Source organism: Colossoma macropomum, unplaced genomic scaffold (genome assembly GCF_904425465.1).
Source record: "Colossoma macropomum unplaced genomic scaffold, Colossoma_macropomum, whole genome shotgun sequence".
Taxonomy (NCBI): domain Eukaryota; kingdom Metazoa; phylum Chordata; class Actinopteri; order Characiformes; family Serrasalmidae; genus Colossoma; species Colossoma macropomum.
In genome coordinates, this window is record NW_023494785.1 from 45,069,113 (window position 1) to 45,089,816 (window position 20,704).

Sequence of the window (20,704 nt, forward strand, 5' to 3'; positions counted from 1 at the left end):
AAGAGGTCACTAATAGACGGACCGCGGCCCGAGTCCAGACCCAGACGCTGTCCTTTGTGGACCTAAATCTATAACTGATAACTATGGAGAATTATTTAATTTCGATGGGGTGGTCCTATTTTAATCGGCGTAGCTTTTCTAGCCTTTACGGTAGCTTTAGCGGCCTGGGAGACTCGCAGACCAATCGCATATGTTGTAAATATCACACGTGACGCTACTCAGCCAATCAGATGTGTGCATTACGTTGAGCACTGAGACTTGAGTGAGTGACGCGCACACAGGGGAGGGACGAGGCGAGAAACAGCAGTCGGAGAAGAAAGTGAGTCAGAGGGAAGTCATTTCATATGGCGGCTCTAAAAAGACAAAACTGACAATAAATATTGTTGAAATATGACTGAATTGGACTTTATTTGATTTGACATTCAGTTGTCGACTGTCTAAGATGCTGATATACGTACTAGGCTACCTCAGTAAACAGTATATGGCACTGAGTCATGATGCAAGTTAGACATTATGATGTTCTGGACCTTTGCTCGAGGAAATTTTCTCTAACGGGACCTTGTTGAATTTTAATTAAAGACCTCTGCACTGTAGCAACACAATTACACAGTTAACCGAGCTAGAAGACGTCCAGTAAAAGTTTCTGTTCTTCTTGAACACCTCAAACCTCATTGTGCTGTTGTACTCTGTGCAGATAATGAAAGCTCTGGCCGTGCTGCCCATCTCCAACAAGAACATGCTGGAGGAGAGCCGTGTGCTGCAGTTCATCCAGCGCTTGGCCCAGAGCCGTCCGCTTGGCCAGCCTACGGAGCAGGACGGTTACTCCAGCGAGAGCACCTCCCGCGCCCAGACGCCTTTAAACACCCCTGACGGACCTCCTGCCAAACTGGCCCCGGAGCTGGACGGAGACACGCCGAAGCGCGCCGTCTACCGCCGCCTGAAGATCATCAGCGAGAACAGCCTGGACAGTGCTCTGTCAGATGGCAGCAAAGCCTCTGATGGTAAGGAGGAGGATGAAGAGGAGGAGGAGATGGACGAGGAGGTCAGATTGGACGCTGCGGAAAAGAGAGAGACCAGCGCGGAGACCCAGGCTGAAGGAGAGCCAGCAGTGAAACCTGCAGATGTGGAGGAGAGTGTGCAGTCAAAGCCAGAACAAGTGGAAGAGGGTGGTAAGGACGATGGCCCAGAGGAACAGGAAGCTGAGGAGAAAGCGACCATCAAGAAAGAAGACGACCAACCCGTTCAGGCTGAGGAGAACCAGACCGTTAAGGTTGAGGAGAAGTCTGTGGTGGAGGAGGCCAAGTGTGAACCTGAGCCTACAGAGTTAAGCAGCCATGCAGAGACACCTGCTGAAGATCAGCCATGTGGTCCAGCCAGCGTCAAAGCTGAAGAAGATACTAGCACTTCTGTGGAAGCCCCTGACGTGGGCACGGTCAGCACTGGAGCCTCTGCGGAGAGCGAGTCTTCTGAGCCTTCAGCATCAGTCCCAGACATAAACATCACCTCTGATGTGGCTGTGGAACCTTCTGAGGTCACTATGGACACCACGCCTGTCTCTGACACGACAGCTGTTAGCACAGCGTCAGATTCCTCAGCTCTGAATTTGGAGACCAGTTCTGCAGAGAAAACATCAGCAGAGGCTCCTACGGTTCCTGTGGAGAGTGCCGCTCCCACTCCAGCTTCTATACCACTGGAGGTTCCGTCCTTGGGTGCGGCAGCAGCTGCCGAAGGTGCGGCGACGGTGGGCGAAGGTGCGGCAGTGGGCACGCCGTCCCAGGATGAGGAGGAGGCTGTGTCTGACGTGGAGAGCGAGAGGAGCCAGGAGCCTCAGATCAGAGCGGCTGACATCAGTGAGATGGCTGCACGTCTGCTGGACAGCTGGAAGGACCTGAAGGTAAGAGGATATAGCCAAGGTTATGCTACACGACTGTCGTGATTCTCAGCGAGTCTGAACTGGTCGGCTGTAGTCTGCAGATTTTTGGGTCGGTTGGAGAGAGTCGAGTCGTGTGTGAGGGGCGCAGACTCTGATTTTTGGCCTCCCGATTGCGTTTCAGACCAGTTGGGACTCAATCTGAACAGACTCCCCCAACAGCCAATGATAACTGAGAGCGTGAACGAAGAAAATACAGCAAGTTAACAAAGTAAAATGGCGAAAAGTCTCTCACGTGTGGAGCGAGGCTCTCTAATGAACGGAGTTTAAGGCACTTTAGAGTTTATGTACATTTAAAACTCTAAAAAATACCAAACTGATCACATTTTTAAATCCATGAGCTTCACTTAAATATGTTTACGTGCTGCTTCTTTACTGTGTCAGCACGAATGGCAGAGAGAACAGCTACACATTTGTCTAATTGCGCCACCTAGAACACAGTAACAGGATTGGTTGAGCCTGTAGTCGTGCACCTAGGTATTAAAAAGTGTTTTACAAGCTGTGGAATGTTGTACTCGCGGATGGAACCAGGCAGTAGTGTGTATACAAGGTAAACAACCTGAAACATACCGTATGCGAAAACCTGGTTCCGTTTACATCGAGGGGCTGAAACTGTTTTAAACGTCACCTACGCAAGAACTCGGTTCTGTTTAAACTGAGGAAATGAAGCCGTATTAAACATCATATACGCAAGAACCTGGTTCTATTTAAACTGAGGGGCTAAAACCATATTAAACATACGCTACGCAAGAACCCTGTTCTGTTTAAACCAAGGGGCTGAAATCGTGTTAAACATCACCTACACAAGAACCTGGTTCTGTTTAAACCGAGGGACGGAAACTGCAACGCAAGAACCCGGTTCTATTTAAAACGAGAGCGTGAAACTGTATTTAACGTACCCGGTTCTATTTAAAGACAAGGGATGAAGCCATGTTAAACATACCCTACACAAGAACCCGGTTCTATTTCTACTGAGGGGCTGAAACCATTTTTAAACCGAGAGGATGAAAGTGTATTAATCATCACGTACTCAAGAACCCAGGTCTAGAACCCTACTTCTGTTTAAACTGATGGCGTATTTGGATCAAACAAATCTGCCGATTGCGATTTTGAGTAGTTCCAGACGTGCAGCTCTAGTTTATAGAACAGTAGAATAAACAAACAAATACATTGATTAATTGGACATCAAAGCTGATTGAAAGCTGTTTTGTCTTTCAGGAGGTGTACAGGATCCCGAAGAAGAGTCAGGTGGAGAAGGAGTCAAACGGTAGGACTAGCGCCGTTATTTCTTCTGTTTGTATGCATTTATTTATGTGTTTATTTATTGGTTTGGCATTTGAAAGGCCCATATTTTGGAAAATTGAATATTTCTCACCTTTTTTTTAAGAATTTGATTTAGTGCACTGTTAGTGCGTCATTCACTCCTCAGTTTATAATTGGAAATCAAACTGCCAGAACAGCCTGTTTTGAATTCTTTGTTTTTGTGATGTCATAAAAAATCCACACATTTACACAAATCTGTAAATGCAGCCTGCTGCAATTTAGCCCCGCCCACTCATGATGAAGTTATAAGGAGTGTTTCAGCCAGGATGAGGTACAATACGGGGCAGCCAGTCAGAACAGAGCTCCTTTACTTATCAGTCTTAAAGGCACAGTAACAAAAATGAACTATGTATTTGGAACATATACTCTTGGGGGCCTCAGGGAGTGAAAACAAAATAAAAAAACATTATATTGGCCCTTTAAATTATTCTTGTGCTGGTTTTGCAGTCTGGCTCTGACTCAGAGTGGTGGTCTCTGTTCTCCCCTTAAACAGATCGCAGCAGGGATCGAGAAGCGATGCTGACGCCTCGCACGCCATCCAGCAGCCGCGAGCGAGAGAGAGAGCGGGAGCGTGAGAGAGAGCGTGACCGGGAGCGGGAGAGAGAGCGGGACTGGGAGAGAGAGTGGGAAAGAGAGCGAGAGAGGGATCTAGAGAGATCCACAATGCGGAGTGCCGAGAGGAGGAGGAGGCGCGGCTCTGCTTCACCTCCGCCTTCATCGGCCTATGAGAGGAGCAGCCGCAGGAACGAGGACCGGTGAGTTCCGCACGGGTTAAAGCGCAGCCAGACAGTTAACGGAACGTCTGTTCCTTAAAGGGCCCGTATCATGGAAAACAGTGAAAATCAGTCTCTTGGATCTCCATCGTTTGTGAGACTTGAGAGTTATTGTGCTGTTTAAACATCACTCTAAGAAAACCAACCTGTTTAATTAAATCAGACAAATGTTCACATAAAGATGAAATATTTTCTGGAATTAAAGGGAAAATGGTTCAGATGTCTTTACAGTGGTGGTGATAGGAACCAGGGGTCGCCATGACTACAACACAGATATAGACATTTTATTTACTATCCAGAACCACCAGTGAACCTACACGAGTCTTCTGAGTGTATATGAATGTTGATGATGGAAAATAGTGGAAAATCTGGAATAGGTTTTTCTGTGGGGACTATTTTTCTCACAACACCCTGCATATTACGTATCCCTCCACCATGAATGGATTTAAAAATACATCTAAGACTAGGGGTGGGCAGCGTGACGATATTTGATCATTATTGTGATCAATTATGTCACAGTATGGTTTCCTGAGCATATTGTGGATATCGTTAGTACTTAACAAACACTGGCTAACAAGGTTTTGTTACAAAGTGAGCATAATTAGGCCTGTTTAATTGGATTTAGTGCTGTGCAGTTTGTAAAACATAAGAACAAAATATTATTATCGATAATTAGAAGAGGTTTTTTGTTTTGTTTTTTTTGTACGTGGCATTACAGGTTCTATTTTGCTGTTCTAACGAATTTCAGGAAAAACTAAATATTGTGGTGTGTATCACGAAGATCTCTTCAAATATCGTGTTAAAATATTTGTTCCATAGCCTTCTCAAAACTGTCTGTCATCAGGCAGTGAATTCATAACCATTTCATGTAGTAACTTTCTGTGAGGGAGCTTTTAGAGGTGGACGTCTGGTTCCTATCACCACCACTGTGAACAGTTCTGACTCTGTAAGTTTCTTTAGAAACCAAACCGCTCTGAACGTCTCTGTTTACATCTTAAACACTTAATTATGCAGAAATCTTCTAAAATTTTTTTTCTTTTGAAAAAAATCAGTGGAATTTCCCTTTAAAGTCACACAGACATTATAAATATACTTGTATATTTGTAAATATAAAATTTACGATACTTGCATGACGCCTGATGTCTAAGTACTGACCTATGGCTTTTTCTTTAGCTACGATCAGGCCAGCAACAGTAAGAAGAAGCCTCGGACGAAAGAGTCTCGTAATAAGCTGTCCACCGAGGAGCGTCGGAAGCTGTTTGAGCAGGAGGTGGCTCAGAGAGAGGCTCAGAAACAGCAGCAGCAGCAGCAACAGCAGCAACAACAGCAGCAGCAGCAGCTTCAGAGGCTGGCGTTCGATCCACTCGTGTACTCTTCCAGTCCAGGTTTTATGACCTACCCACCCGGTTACCCAATTCAAACCTATGTAGACCCTTCAAACCCCAACGCAGGCAAGGTTCTGCTGCCCACCCCGGCCATGGAGCCAATCAGTGTGGCTCCAGCCGGCACCGCCCCGGCAGTCTCCTTCGAACAGACTCCCGCCCAGCCGTTGATCGCAGACCTCGGCCTGACCTCTCCCACGCCCAGCACCACCCAGGCGGGCACAGTCTCAAGCCTGGCACATATGCCCGCTCACGCCACGCAGCCACAGCCTTTTGTCCAGCCCGCGGTGCCGGCGCAGGACCCCGGCGTGGCCGTTCTGTCTGTGCCGGCGCAGACGGCCACCACGCAGGTGCAGGGTCAGCAGGGCTATGCCACGCTGTGGGACCCCAACACGCAGCAGGCGGTCACCGTGCAGACGCAGCCCACACAGCAGTACTCCACCACAGCCACGCCGCAGACCGCCATCTACTACCAGGGCCAGCCGTGCCAGACCATCTACAGTATCCCCGCGGGATACCCGCAGACCAACACTCCGGTCATACAGGTGGAGTTTACCACACAGTAGGGCTTACCGCTGGTACTGTGATTAGCACTGATAAACACACACACACACACACACACACACACACACACACACACACTCCTGGTCAGATTCCACGTTTTGTTGATTTTCTAAGCAAAAATAAGTTAATACATCCTCTTAAAGCCCCTGACAACATGGTTTCAAATGTTTACAATTTAATAATAACACATTTTATTGTTTATAGTAAAGATATGCCGCAGAGCATCCACCCGTTTACAAGTGTTAGATTCAAGAAATATATATAAATTAATATGTTAATATGAAATTCTTATAATAAATGTTCGAGAACTCAAGCTTTCATCTTGGATCATGGACGTATGTCCAATATTTGAATGCTCAGCACAAACTATCTGTAACTTATAGCCAACTATTTAACTACTGGACCATTTCCTGAAACTGAGGTCACATTTTTGCACAGGTCACATTTTATGTTTTTTTTTCTGATATTAAAAACTGCAAATAAGCAGAAATTGTGCACTGAAATGTGCAGAAGTGTGGATTTCACCTCTTATTACGTACAAAAGCCGTTGCTCATTGTGTCCTGTTTTTGCGTCCATTCAGACATACACAGAGCCGACCACTGGCTACCTGCACGGTCAGCAGGTCTACACCGGTCACCAGCAGGGCGTGGTGGTCCAGCAGGGCGGCACAGTCACCACCATAGTCACATCTCAGACTGTACAACAGGTAACGGAGACACCACCAGGGGGTGCTGCTCCCTTTTAATCTTGCCCATCAGGTCTTGCCCATCAGGATATGTATAAGCAAAGAATAGCCTTATATCTCCTAAAAGAGGCTCTCAGAAAGAGACTTGATTTTAATTTTGCGTATATGAGCGCCTGGCCGATCAGGGCGCGGAGCGCCTGGCTGATCCTTTATTAAGGAGCTAGTAGAGGCTCTGAAGTGACGTAGCTGCTGTCAGATCAGAAGTCTGAATCCTGACCATGCTGGGAGTCCAAGAGAGCATCATTGATAGTTGTGGGAAGAAATCGATAGAGTATAATTTTGCAATATTATAACAATCTGGGTTTAAAAGTTGACAAATCAAGGCCTTAGGATCAATATTTTATTATTGAATTATTTGTTTTGTGTGAAGTCCAGACTTATAGGTTACCAAAATGCACCTGGCCTGGCACGGAGCACCTGATCGGTTGAGCTTCTGAGCTTCTAACCAATCGGAGATGGGCATCTAGCCAATCAGGGGCAGCCTTCTGGCCAGTCATAGCAGAGCTTCTGACCAGGCAGACCAATATGAATTTCAAGCAATTTTTTATACCGAAAGGGAAAGAGTTCTGATTTAGACTTTTCATAATGATTTACGTTCTACATATTTCTATGTATGTGTGTTTTATTTATATACATATACATACATACATACATACATACATATACACACGTCATTGGCCAGTCTAACACAGCCCACACTCCTGATTGTTTTTTCCTGCAGGAGATGATTGTACCCAACAGCATCATGGACCTGCCTCCACCGTCACCCCCCAAACCCAAAACCATCGTCCTGCCTCCGAACTGGAAGGTAGCGCGAGACCCTGAGGGAAAGATCTATTACTACCATGTAGTCACCAGGTATGAAACTCCACCGCTGAGACTTTACCATAACCGCCGTTTCTTTCAGTTGAAGTGTTCAGTGTTCTGTAGACACTCAGAAGCTTGAAATCAGTGTTTTCCATGATATAAAAGCAATCTGGTTTCAGATAAATGATTCGATTGTGCTCATCCTGAACAACTTCACAGCTTTCAGATAGTAAGAAGCTGTAAATAGTAACGAAGAAATGTTAGATGTGTCCAGAATGACGAACAGAGAAAACTGTAGAACAAGAATGAACTGCAGATGAAAATTAATATCCATAATTTGTCATATTTCAGGAGTGGAGAACAGTTCTCAAGGTAGATAACTTCACAAAGAATGTAAATAGATAATTAAGCTATATTATTTATAATTTAATAATTTATAATAGACAATTTTTGAAATATTGAATTAAGGTGGATTTAAAAACCTTTTGTGATGTTTAAATTCACATTGTGCAAGTTATCATTACACATATAACTACCGTAAATAAGGCAGACTTTTGAGGTTTAACATATTCTGACAGGCTTTTCTGCGTTTGTACTTCTATCAGTACCGGTACTTTTATTTTCCACGCCAGTTTAACTGCACACTTTATTAAGGAGCCAGCAGAGGCTCTGAAGCGACATAGCTGCTGTTAGATCAGAAGTCTGAATCCTGACCATGCTGGGAGTCCAAGAGAGCATCTTTGATAGTGGTGGGGAAAAAATGTATAATTTTGAAATATTATAATATTTTGGGTTTAAAAGTTGTATTGACACACCAAGGCCTAAGGATCAATATTTTATTATTGAATTATTTGTTTTTAACGTGTGAAGTCCATCTTTAGACTAATAGGTTACCAAAATGTATTTCTGCCTTAATCCACAAGATGGTGCTGTTTCTTTCTGGCCTTTGTCAGTGGGGTTATCGTTATGAACAGTAGTTTGTGTAATGGATTACACAGTTACATGTGACTGGAGTTCTGTCCTCCCTGTTCAGACGCTATAATACACCAGTAAGAGTCACTGGGCAAGACTACTGACGTTAGACACGCCTGCAGTTGTAAATCATTGCGGATAAAATCATTTGGATAAATCCTGTTTTTAATATTGTTTATCTGCCCAACAAATATAAGCATCTGGTAAGTATCTAAGTGTAAGGACAAGGTTTCCTTCTTGTTGATTTATCTGCTTCATAACTCTATTTTGCCATATTTAGAAAGACTGAAGTGAGACGAGCAAAGTGTAAACTTCGCTAGATGCAGTGAAGTTTTCTTTTGGAGGAATATTTTGCAGTTAAAAGTGATTGCAATGTATCACAGCTCTTAGCATATCACACATTTTTAATTATGACAGTAGAGTCATTTCATGGCTCAAGTACCATGAAATTGTATCATAGGTCCTGTAGTGATTCCTCTGTATGTGAAACTCAGTTCTGTTTAATGGTTGTTTTTAAATGTAGCTCTGCTTGTTTTGCATGTCATATACTGTGAAAGTGTCTGTATTATTTTTGTCATGTTACACACCGTTGGTTGGTAACCAGTGTGAAACTGAACACCACCCTCCTCTTTGTTTTCGAGTGTTGCCCCTTGGAGCTGAGTTGGGTACTGGTTGAAATCCTCCCTCTGAAATGGGACCCTCAAATAAAAAGAGCATCACTTCATTAACAGCTACCAGCGCTGCTCTGTAGGCGACCCTGCCAGTCTGCAGTGACAGCAGAGGAGGGTAAAGTTCAGCTCCTCACTGCTGGGCTTTAGTTACATTTAGGGCATCATATGCCTTCAAAGAGGGGGGCAATTATTTATTATCGCCCATCCTAATTCCTTATTGAGTGCGTTTACATGCACCCAATAATCCGATAACTTCAGAAAGTCAGATTTTGTCAGTAATCAGATCAACACGTTTACATGCACTTGAGTAATCAGATGGGGAAACTCCAGGTCTACATGAGTCAGACAGTAATCAGATTTCTGCTTTACAACCACCCAATAAACTCACAGAAGAAGACATAACGTAAAACTCAAACTTCACACCGCGGCTTTTTTTAAATGACGCGCCACTTTACCTGAAGATATGAACAAACATCGTCTAGAAGATGAAGAATATTTAAATCCTTTATTTCCTGTTTGGTTTCAGCGCCGCTCCAACAGTGTTTTGCTGCGTCTCGCGACGTCCACCGTCTGATCTCACGCAGACTGAGAAATCCAAAAGAAATCAGAGTCAGAGTTTACATGCACTGAGAAATCTGATTACTGAGCTAAAATCCAGCCTCTTTATCGGATTTCTAGATCGGAGTACGGTGTTTACATGACCATTTGAGTAATCAGATAACTGCAGAAATCCGATTATGATCGGATTATTGAGTGCATGTATATGCACTCAGTAATGTGAAGCTGAAGTCAGATATTCTCCAGCTTCTTGTTCAGATTTTTCTGTTCCACCTTAAATGGTGCAGCAGTTCTGATGATTGAGGCGCCAGAATGTAACTGCTGCACCATTTAAGGTGGAACGGGTAATTTAGCTACCCAGCTACTGAGACGTCAGCACTACTAGTGATTTATTATGCTTCTTACGAAGAAAAGGAGCATAATACACTGAAACGACATTAAACTAAGATAATATGATGGTTACTGTAATTTTTTAACGGAGAAAATTCTCACGTTTGTGTTTCTTTGGTCTCTTGTTCTCCATCTCGCCGGTTTTTCTTTTTCTCTCATAACTCTCTGTTTGGAGTTTCTGAAAAACCTCCATTTGGAGGGTCATGTAGCCCCAACACTTCACCCTACCCCTCTATCTCAACAAGAATCGGGACCCCTTACCCCTAGACATGAACATGCAAAACAGGGGGGTAAGGCTGAGTGCTAGGGGCGAGGGGTGAAATGGTACAGAGCCTTGGGCTCTAATATAATATAATCAGTGATGTTTTTTATTCAGAAAGAGATCTAATAAGCCTCTCTCTTTATCTTTTAGGCAAACGCAGTGGGATCCTCCTAGCTGGGAGGGCGCTGGGGAAGAGGCCAGTGTGGAGCATGAGGCAGAGATGGACCTAGGAACGCCGACATACGACGAAAACCCCTCAAAGGTATTTAACCACTCTGATACTTCTCTGCTGTCGGACGTTAAAGTTAAGGGTTCGGACAGAAATCCCTCCTTTACACAGCTGTGGTGGATCAGCAAAGACGTGTTCTGTGTCTGAAGTTTGCTTCTTTGGTTTTAGCACTGAAGCTACGAGGCTAATGTAGCTACAAGTAATGGAAGCTTATTACCATGGTGGTAACTGCATGATTACATCACACGCTAACCAATTTAATTATGTGGTTTCTGACACTGTATGACACACTTATTATGAACACAGACTAAAGTGTGGACTCAAAACTCAGGCTGCTGTTTTTAAAGCGCTTCAGTCCGTGTTTTTAGATAACAGTGAGTCATACAGTGTCAGAAACCACATCAAGACTTTTAGAGATTTTTTTAAAGAGCCTATATGAAAAACTAAAAACTCACTTTCCTCTGATTAAAAAAAAAAGCTGTTTTGCAGACATTATTGAAATTTCAAAAACGTTCACTCCTCATTGGTTTTTGTCGTGTCACAAAAACCAACACAGTTACATGTATCTGCTTGTTCATCAGCCCGTTCACACTGAAGTTATAAAGATTGTTTCAGCATGGACTGTGCTCTGAATGAGGCACAGCCAATCAGAACAGAGCTCATTTACATATGTCAGTCTTAAAGGCACAGTCGGTTTAGTTCTAAGGGATAATGAGGGATTGGATTATGGTCATATGAATTATGATGAATGAATGAATTTGGCCCATTAACTGGGTCTGCGTTCGACTACAGTTCAGGCGTTTCGTCAGAGAAAATGTTCCAAACTTTACAGTCAAACCCGATGACCATCCACGCTTTGAATTGTTTCGTCTGGATCCGCCTTCCAGGCATTTGGTGTCCCGCTTTGTTTCAATCTTCATTTCACCCCCCAGCACCAACCATCTTAGGGAGGCCTGGGAGCATGAGCTTAGTAGCCCTTTAACAGAGGGGGTTTGGGCGGAGAGCCTGTCCAGGACATCACGCTGCTCTATAAATTCCAGATATAGGTTGGTCCAGTTTAAGGCGATTCATAGACTTTACTATTCCAAAATTAGAGTAAGCAAAATTTACAGTTCTGTGTCTTCGGTATGCGATAAATGTAAAACAGACGAAGGATCTTTAGGACACTTGTTCTGGTCTTAAGTGTTTTTCAGTGGTTCTCTGAAATACTTGGCACACACTCACATCCTGACCCTCTCATTGCGATCTGTGGATTCTTATACTCAGTGTCTACCTTTCCATATGTTCAACAACGAGCCTTAATGGCTGGCATGGTTGTGGCTAAAAAGGTTATTCTTTTAGACTGGAAATCAGCTTCTCCACCATGTTTTAAACATTGGTTATGAGGGATGCTTCATATTATTACAGTGGAGAGGTTGCGTAGTGGTGACCCAGGAGCACAGAGACGGTTTAACTTGGTTTGAGGTCCTTTCTTGGACCATCTAAAATGACCCTGAATGTACTTTTTGTTTTCTTCTTCACTCTCTCTTGCTGTTGTTGTATTGTTTTAAATGGTCTCTAATTTGAAAAGAAAATATATATATATATAAAAAAAAGTCTCGTTCGTGCGTTCGTTGGTTCTTACAGACAGACGAAAATCAAAGTTAGCCGGGACACGTGTCCGTAGTTTTATGCTCGTAGCTCCAGTGCTAAAACTAAAGAAGCACCAAATATATCGCTGCTGTCAGTGTAAAAACTTGTATCTTCATTTTTGTGGTTTTTCGGTAGTTTGAAAATGCCTGCTGCCCTTTACGTTGTCTGTAAATTTCACGATGAGTGAACCAAAAGAAACAGCCCAAAAGTCTGATTACATTGACTTGCATTAAGCAAAGCATGTTTTTTCCTCCTTCTGTAAAGTTACCATTTTGGAGATGAGGCTTTGTTCCGCGAGCAGCGTTATTTCGTCTTTTCGAGTACATTTTTAGGTGCGGCGAGGGTTGTACTGGTGTAAATAAGAGATTTTTCACCAGATTGTGTCTTTAATTTTAAGCAATGAGGATTTGGAAGAGCGCTGAGTTGTCCTGGAGTCCCCTCCAGGCTCTGAGGTTGTTCTGGCCGCTCTGTCTAATTGAAGATGCTGCAGGCTGTAATGGGTAACAGCTGCGGCTTGTCCTCACAGACAGCACTTTGGGGTTAAGAAAAGGCACATTTGTGTTTTAAAATGCTTTAATTTGCCTCCAAGCTTTAAACGACTCTGGTTTTGACTTCAATTTAAAATATTTCTCCCATCTGATACGAGTTTAGGAGATGCAAAAAGAGCAGGTCATGCCGAATTAAAGCTTTCGGTTTAGTAAACGTTTGAGAATATTGTTCAAAGGCGTCTGAAATGCCGTCACGGTGAATCTGTCGTCCCGTTGTCCCGCGCTGCTCCCAGCTGTGCAGCTGCTCTGGCTGTGTACAGTTCTCATTGTTTTAGGCCTGCATTTCATCAGTTTGGACCTTTTTAGGACTTTGCAAACATGTGGAGAACTTTAGAAGAGAATTAGAGGCCTGTGGAAACACAGAGTATCAGATCAAATAAAACCTGAACGTGTGCATTATTACGCCTCTATAAATCAGCAAAGTCCCTTCACTTTGACAGTATTTGCGGTGCAGAAACAAGTAAGATAAGTCTGTTTAATCCTTGTTGTGTGAACTTGTGTGTTTACAGTTTTCCACCAAGACAGCTGAGGCAGACACCTCCAGCGAGCTCGCAAAGAAAAGCAAAGAAGTCTTCCGCAAGGAGGTATGCCTCTGATTCCTCACTGAAAACACAGTATTAAATATAATAATAACATTTCTAGTTCAAATTTTATTTTAGCTGCCAAATCTGAAAGCGCTTTACACAGGAAGATAAGCAAAAACACTGAAAAGCTAAAATGTTACAGTTTAAATTACACAGTTAATGCATTGACAGCACAATTACGAATATTATAAAGCATGCCAGATGTTGTACACTCTCAGAAATAAAGGTATTCAACTGTCACTCTTGTCACCGGGGTGGTTCCCTCGAGGGTCCATCTCAGTTCCTTTAGTCAGGGAACATAACTGAACCATAATCCACTGAAATGATATGTTCTAAGCTGTACTGACTCCACACACCCCGTCTCGTCTCCAGGCTTTTATTTTACTGTTCTGTTTAAAACATTCGGTTATGAAAAGGTACAAATACGAACTTTTCACCTGGAAACACTTATTTAAGGTTCACAATCAGACCTTAGAACCACTGTTGGAGCTTTGAGGGAACATTTACATTGTTTGTACCTTGAAGAACGAAAAATGTACCTGAACTTTATTTCTAACAGTGTAGTTCTTTTTTTCTGACCTGTATCCTGTGTCTCTGGTCAGATGTCCCAGTTCATTGTGCAATGCCTTAATCCGTACCGAAAGCCTGACTGTAAACTGGGCCGCATCGGCAACACCGAGGATTTCAAACACCTCGCCAGGAAGGTAAGAACCTGAGGATTGTTTATTAGTGTGTGTTTGTCTTGTTGTGAGAAATAGGATCATAAAAAGAAGCCGACTAACTGAAGGTATGTTCACACCTACATTGTTTGGTGTGATCAAACCTTTTCTTTAATTCGGTTTGTTTTGACAGGTGTGAATGCTCCACCTGTACTCTGATGAGCTTCCAGGTGAACCCTGGCTTAGTTCACAGCTGGTGGGAATGCATTTTTGTGGTGGCTCACACCAAACGAGGGAAATTAACACCAGAGCATGTTCTTCTCCTTGGGTTTTAAAACCTAAACTCTGGTTCGTACTTAAACGAACTAGGTGTGAAATGGCCTTAACGTGCTTTGTTACAGCAAGTGTGAACGCTGGCATCGGAACTCTGGTGCACCAGATATGTGGGCCGTGACCCCCTGAACACGTCGGTCTCTGTTCACTTCAAAACCAGCTCATTTAAAGTACATATGCAGTACAGACCAAAGACAGAACAAACTCGTTGTCTCCTCTCTGCAGAACGTCTCTGGTTAAAATGAGTTAAAAATGACTTAAAAAGCATTTAATTGAATGAAATTGATGCCCAGTTAAAATTCCTTTTGCGAGCTCCTGCTGGTGTGGGTTTCCTTACATTCAGTGATGATCACAATTGAATTGAATGCTCAGTTTAGTCATTTTTAAGGCCTTTTTTGATGCTAAATGTCTGCAGATACCCTGATATTGCATTTTTACGTTCTCCTACTGCCCTCTTACAGTAAAGAACTGATGTGTGAGCATGCGTGTGTTTTTTAGTTAAGGATATTTTAGCCTTAAAAACAATGTCAATTAATCGTCTGAATAATCAGTAGATTGGACTGTAATTAATATAATCGCTAATGACAGCCCAGATTAATATGTACTTAATATGATGTATGAAATAGATACATATATTTGTTATGGTTCATGGAAAAGAGTTTCTGATGCTGTTTAAACACATGCATGAGTTTATTATATCTTCAAAAGCTCTGAATGAGTACTTATAGGTTGAGTTTTAAAATGGTGCTTGAAGTCGTTATAAAATACTCCATATACACATTTGACTGCATGCATAAATTATAGTCTATAGCCTGGATAGAACAGAGAACAGCTCGATTCAGAAAGTTCGGTGGACATTTTCAGTTACTGTACGTCATAAAATTTGCCAAAACAGGACCCTTGTTTACATCTTTTGGTTCATGTTAAATATTGTTAGCACGAACACTAAACAAACCAGAACTAAAATGCAACAAAGTATAATTTTCTGCTTTGATCCAAACCAAGAGAACCCAACTACAAGTATAAACACCACCCTAAATCAGTGGTTTCCAACCCAGTTCCCAGGGCCCACCAGATGTTCTGGCCAAATCACTGCACTACATATTAGGGCTTTAGGCAAAATCAGCAACTTGGGATTAAAAACAGATGAAAAGTCACCAAATGATCACCAGATTCGTCAATAAGCAAACATTCTATATGAAACGTTCTCTCCTCTCGCTCAGCCTCCCTCTCCTTCCGTCCCCACCCTGTGTAATTCCAGTGGTGGCACCACGGACAATAATAAACACATTTCCCCTCGCTTGACTCTAAACTCACTTATAATAGAAGTCAATGGGCAGATGCTCTGAATAAACATTAGAAATACGTGACTATAATGTGAAACTCCAGCTGTTCCACTCTAACAGTGCAGATGTTTGGACTGAAATAACGTCCCAGCAAAACTGTTTTTGTGAAGTTTTATACAACAAACATAGTAAACTAGCAGTTACACTTACTTTCACTGTCTCTGAGGTTCTCTGGTACCCATGGCAAACAGGTAGGGCCTGTGAAAACCCCGCCTCCATTAGTGCACTGGTACAAATTACCACCAACTCCTCCCTCCGGGAGACCAGTCCCAGTCTCTGATACAGATCTACAGCTTCTTTTATAAACAGCTTTAACTGAAGATTGACATAATGGCTTATATTATAGTGAGTTTAGAGTCATTAGCTCTTAGTTAGCGTCCGAAATGATCGCCTAATCACTAAACCCCACATCTGAAAATCTCGATGTAGAGCACTATTACACGGAACAGAATTTGCGGTAGTAAATGATTTCGGACACGTTATGTGTTTGCTCATTACTAATAAACAAGGCACTGCATTATGGGTATCCTCTACATCTGCCTTCACACACATATGAACTTGAGTGACATCCCATTCTTAATCCATAGGGTTTAATATGATGTCGGCCCACCCTTTGCAGCTATAACAGCTTCAACTCTTCTGGGAAGGCTTTCCACAAGGGTTAGGAGTGTTTATGGGAATTTTTGACCTTCTTCCAGAAGCGCATTTGTGAGGTCAGACACTGACGTTGGATGAGAAGGCCTGCCTCGCAGTCTCCGCTCTAATTCATCCCAAAGGTGTTCTGTCGGGTTGAGGTCAGGACTATGTGGCCAGTCAAGCTCTTCCACACCAAACTCGCTCATCCATGTCTTTATGGACCTTGCTTTGTGCACTGGTGCGCAGTCATGCTGGAACAGGAAGGGGCCAAACTCCCCAAACTGTTCCCACAAAGTTGGGAGCATGAAATTGTTCAAAATCTCTTGGTGCTGAAGCATTAAGAGCTCCTTTCACTGGAACTAAGGGGCCGAGCCCAACTCCTGAAAACAGCCCCACCCCATAATCCCCCCTCCACCAAACTTTACACTCGGCACAATGCAGTCAGACAAGTACCGTCTCCTGGCAACCACCAAACCCAGACTCGTCCATCGGGTTGCCAGACGGAGAAGCGTGATTGGTCACTCCAGAGAACACGTCTCCACTGCTCTAGAGTCCAGTGGCGGCGCTTTACACCACTGCATTCGACGCTTTGCACTGCGCTTGGTGACGTAAGGCTTGGATGCAGCTGCTTGGCCATGGAAACCCAGTCCATGAAGCTCTCTACGCTGTTCTTGAGCTGATCTGAAGGCCACATGAAGTTTGGAGATCTGTAACGATTGACTCTGCAGAAAGTTGGCGACCTCTGCGCACTATGCGCCTCAGCATCCGTTGACCCCGCTCTGTCATTTTACGTGGCCGACCACTTCGTGGCTGAGTTGCTGTCGTTCCCAATCGCTTCCACTTTGTTATAATACCACTGACAGCCGACTGTGGAATATTTAGTAGTGAGGAAATTTCACGACTGGACTTGTTCCACAGGTGGCATCCTATCAGGGTACCACGCTGGAGTTCACTGAGCTCCTGAGAGCGACCCATTCTTTCACTAATGTGTGTAGAAGCAGTCTGCAGGCCTAGGTGCCTGGTTTTATACACCTGTGGCCATGGAAGTGATAGGAACACCTGAATTTAATGATTTGGATGGGTGAGTGAACACTTTTGGAAATATAGTGTATGTTTTCGGACACCACTACAAAATGGCGAATCCCCAAAGTAGCGCACTATATAGTGAACAGGAAACGGTTTCAGTTTCAGACACTGGAATTGTTTTTGTTGGTGAGGATTATGCAGCTCTTTAAGTTTAAGGCTGGGCCTTAATTTCGAAGGTCTCTGTAACTTTGGTTTGCTCTCATAACTGAACTCTTTCTATCTCCAATTTAATTTCATATTCAAATGGCTTTAATAATGTGAATTGTAATTAACATCCCTGCGATGTGAAGCTGCCCAGGCATGTTAAGTTTTTTAGTCCTCTTGTTAGTAAACCAATGATGGAAACGTTTACTACTTTAGGCTGTCAGTAAACCTGCTTAGTGATTCGCTTGCAATTTGAACGATAACCAGGGAATCCACTTGGTCATTATAAAGTCATGTTTATCAGATTATCCACAAGGGGGAGCTATTGGCTCTCAATGAGTTTTGAGAGCAGCACTGAGAGGAAACCCTCACCAGCAGGAGCTCACTAAAGCATGAATTAGTTAAAATTGTGCATATATGTAAAGCAAAATTAAACAATTGCTGTTACAAATTGTATTTTTGTGAATTAAAAGGTTTTGGTTAACTAGATCTGAGCCGCACAGCTCATCAGATAGCTAACAGGCTAACAACCTGAAGCCTAGAAAGCAAAGAATATACAACTGGAATGTGTTACAGACTTCAAATGTCTGTTTTAGAACTGGCATAAATAGTATCAAACATTGTGTGGAACATGAATGCTCACTGTGCTAGTTTGGTGCCAAAATTATCTAGAAACTCGCATAAAAGCGCTAACAGTGTTTGTCAGGGTACTTATAGTTAGTTTTTGTGTATTAATTAAGCTTACGAAATGACTGCCCTTAAAGATTCCCAAAATATATCAGATTTTGCATTGAAAATGACTTAAAAAGCATTTAATTGAGTCAAATGGATACCCAGTTTAAATGTGAGCTCCTGCTGGTGTGGGTTTCCTCATATTCAGTGTTGCTCAGAATTCAATTTAATGCTCAGTTTAATTCATCAAGTCATTTTTTTGGTGTTAAAATCCTGCGGAAACCCTGATAATGCATTTCTTTACGTTCTCCTACTGTCCTCTCACAGTACTGATGCATGTTTTGTAGTTAAACATATTTTAGCCTCAAAAACAATGTCAAGAAATCGTCTGTTATCAATAGATTACTTGCTAATTAATATAATCAGTAGTGACAGCCGTAATCAATACATACTTAATGTGATGTATGAAATAGATGTGTGCGTATATATAATTGTTTGTGTGCTTTCAGCTAACTCACGGAGTGATGAACAAGGAACTCAAGTCCTGCAAGAACCCCGAGGATCTGGAGTGCAACGAGAACGTCAAACACAAGACCAAGGAGTACATCAAGAAGTACATGCAGAAGTTCGGCCCGGTGTACCGGCCCAAAGAGGACACAGAGCTGGACTAGCCCGCCGAGGGCTCGGTGTCCGAGCGGGTCAAGCCTGCAGAACTGCGGACCGGCCTGTTACGTCTGTTTTTATACTGACTTTGTTCTAAAAACTCGTCCTAACTGCTGCTCTGAAGGCTCTGCCGCCTGCGGGGAGAGGAGATTGTTAATGTTATTATGGTTATAATTGTTATTATTATTATTATTATTATGAGAAAAGTCCCACAGCCAGCCAGCACAGCAGAGGACACACTTAGGGTGCTACACAGACTGTTCTCCTGATTATCATGTACGCTTTTAGCCTTTTTCCGCAATTACCTCTCCACACGTACGATTTCTGCATCAAGTTTGCTCTCAGCGTTTGACCTCCTGGACTCTCCGGCGAGGATCGCGCTCGGTTTCCTTCCTCATCAACTTGCATGTCTTGCCATGTATCCATATGTTCTGTTTTTTGGGTCTCGTTCACTGTCGGCTGTCCGATTTGAGGAGGCAGTTGTTTCCGAACCAGCTGTTGCTCAAGGCTACAGGAGAAGAGGGGCTGTTCTAGCAGCTCAGGACAGTTTCAGGACCAATTACGGTCTCAGGATAAGCAGGGGAAAGTTCTCAACTTCACTTAAAGCATCAAATAGCGACGTGGCTCTCGGGACGTCCTGCTACGTCGTCTTTTTTGTTTTGTTCTTTTTTTTCCAGCTTTTAGTGAATCAAATCGTGAAGGATGTGTTTTCCATCCACTCTAAGCCGCTCTCGGCCCACTTTTACCCTCCTCGCCGCAGGGGGGATGTAGCATTCGCTGTTTTATCGACCTGTTTTACATTAACCCTCATTACCTGTCGCTCTTTTACTCACATCAAACAGGCAAATGTGAAGATCTCTCTCTCGTTTCCCGTCTTCGAGTCGATCAGGGTTATCCTCCCATAAGCTCTTGCCCTTAATGAACTCACCCACCTCTTTCATTTGCATTAAACCCCGCCCCACCCTGCCCCGCCCCCTCAAAACATGTATTATATTGCTTTATATGTGAATATATTGAGAAATAGTTTTTGAGACCATTTAATTAAGCAGAGACTTTGTAAAAGGACTGTGGAGATCATGGTTTATCGTGTAAATACGTGTAATTATGCTCATAAACCGACACGCGTTCGGGACGAGAATCGATCCTGCCAGCAGCAGCGGTGTTCCCATAGCAACCACGCTTTCCACAGCTCTCTGTGTTGGGTTGGGTTTAAAGGTGGGGGGGTGTGTTTTTGGGTTTGTTTTTGTTTCGTTTCCTCCTTTTTGTTTCTTCCTCTTTCTCTCTGCAGAAAGACTAGATTTTTGTTTTTTTAATGTACAAATCGGAGTCTCGCCCCACTCCACTGTAAAGTACTGTGCAAGCACATTGTCATACTGAGTGTAAAGAACATTTTAAAATAAACTGTTTTGTAAAAATAATTCACAAGCACTGTGGTCTCCTGCTTCCATAAAGGTGCTTTAAAGGGCTCATATCCTGCGCCCCCCCCCTCGCCCTCGATGTCCGCTTTCTGCTTAGAACATTTGAGTGGTTCTGTGTAACGATCATAATTATTTTTACGTTACCATTTTCAAGCTCTGAATTAAACAGGCTGTTTTTGTTACTGTGCCTTTAAGACTGATGTATGTAAATGAGCTCTGTTTTGATGGGTGGTCCTGTATTGTGCTTCACTCATTAAGCAGTCTGAGTGCTAACTCTCCTTATAACTTCTGCATGAATGGGTGGAGCCAAACTGCTGTAAGCTTAGTGGGCAGGGATGCATGTCTGTATGAAGTGTTGATGATGGAAAATAGTGGA

General features: G+C 43.2%; 1 protein-coding gene across 1 annotated transcript in view; it reads left to right on the plus strand.

Moving 5' to 3' along the window:
* The window catches only part of setd2 (SET domain containing 2, histone lysine methyltransferase), a 47,273-nt gene extending 26,569 nt beyond the window's left edge, over nt 1-20,704 (plus strand). The window contains 10 exon segments of the mRNA XM_036596419.1: nt 695-1,894; nt 3,149-3,197; nt 3,747-4,008; nt 5,200-5,953; nt 6,554-6,679; nt 7,440-7,576; nt 10,529-10,640; nt 13,297-13,371; nt 13,974-14,075; nt 18,757-20,704. Coding sequence (XP_036452312.1) covers nt 695-1,894; nt 3,149-3,197; nt 3,747-4,008; nt 5,200-5,953; nt 6,554-6,679; nt 7,440-7,576; nt 10,529-10,640; nt 13,297-13,371; nt 13,974-14,075; nt 18,757-18,918 — 2,979 coding nt within the window. The 3' untranslated portion in view covers nt 18,919-20,704.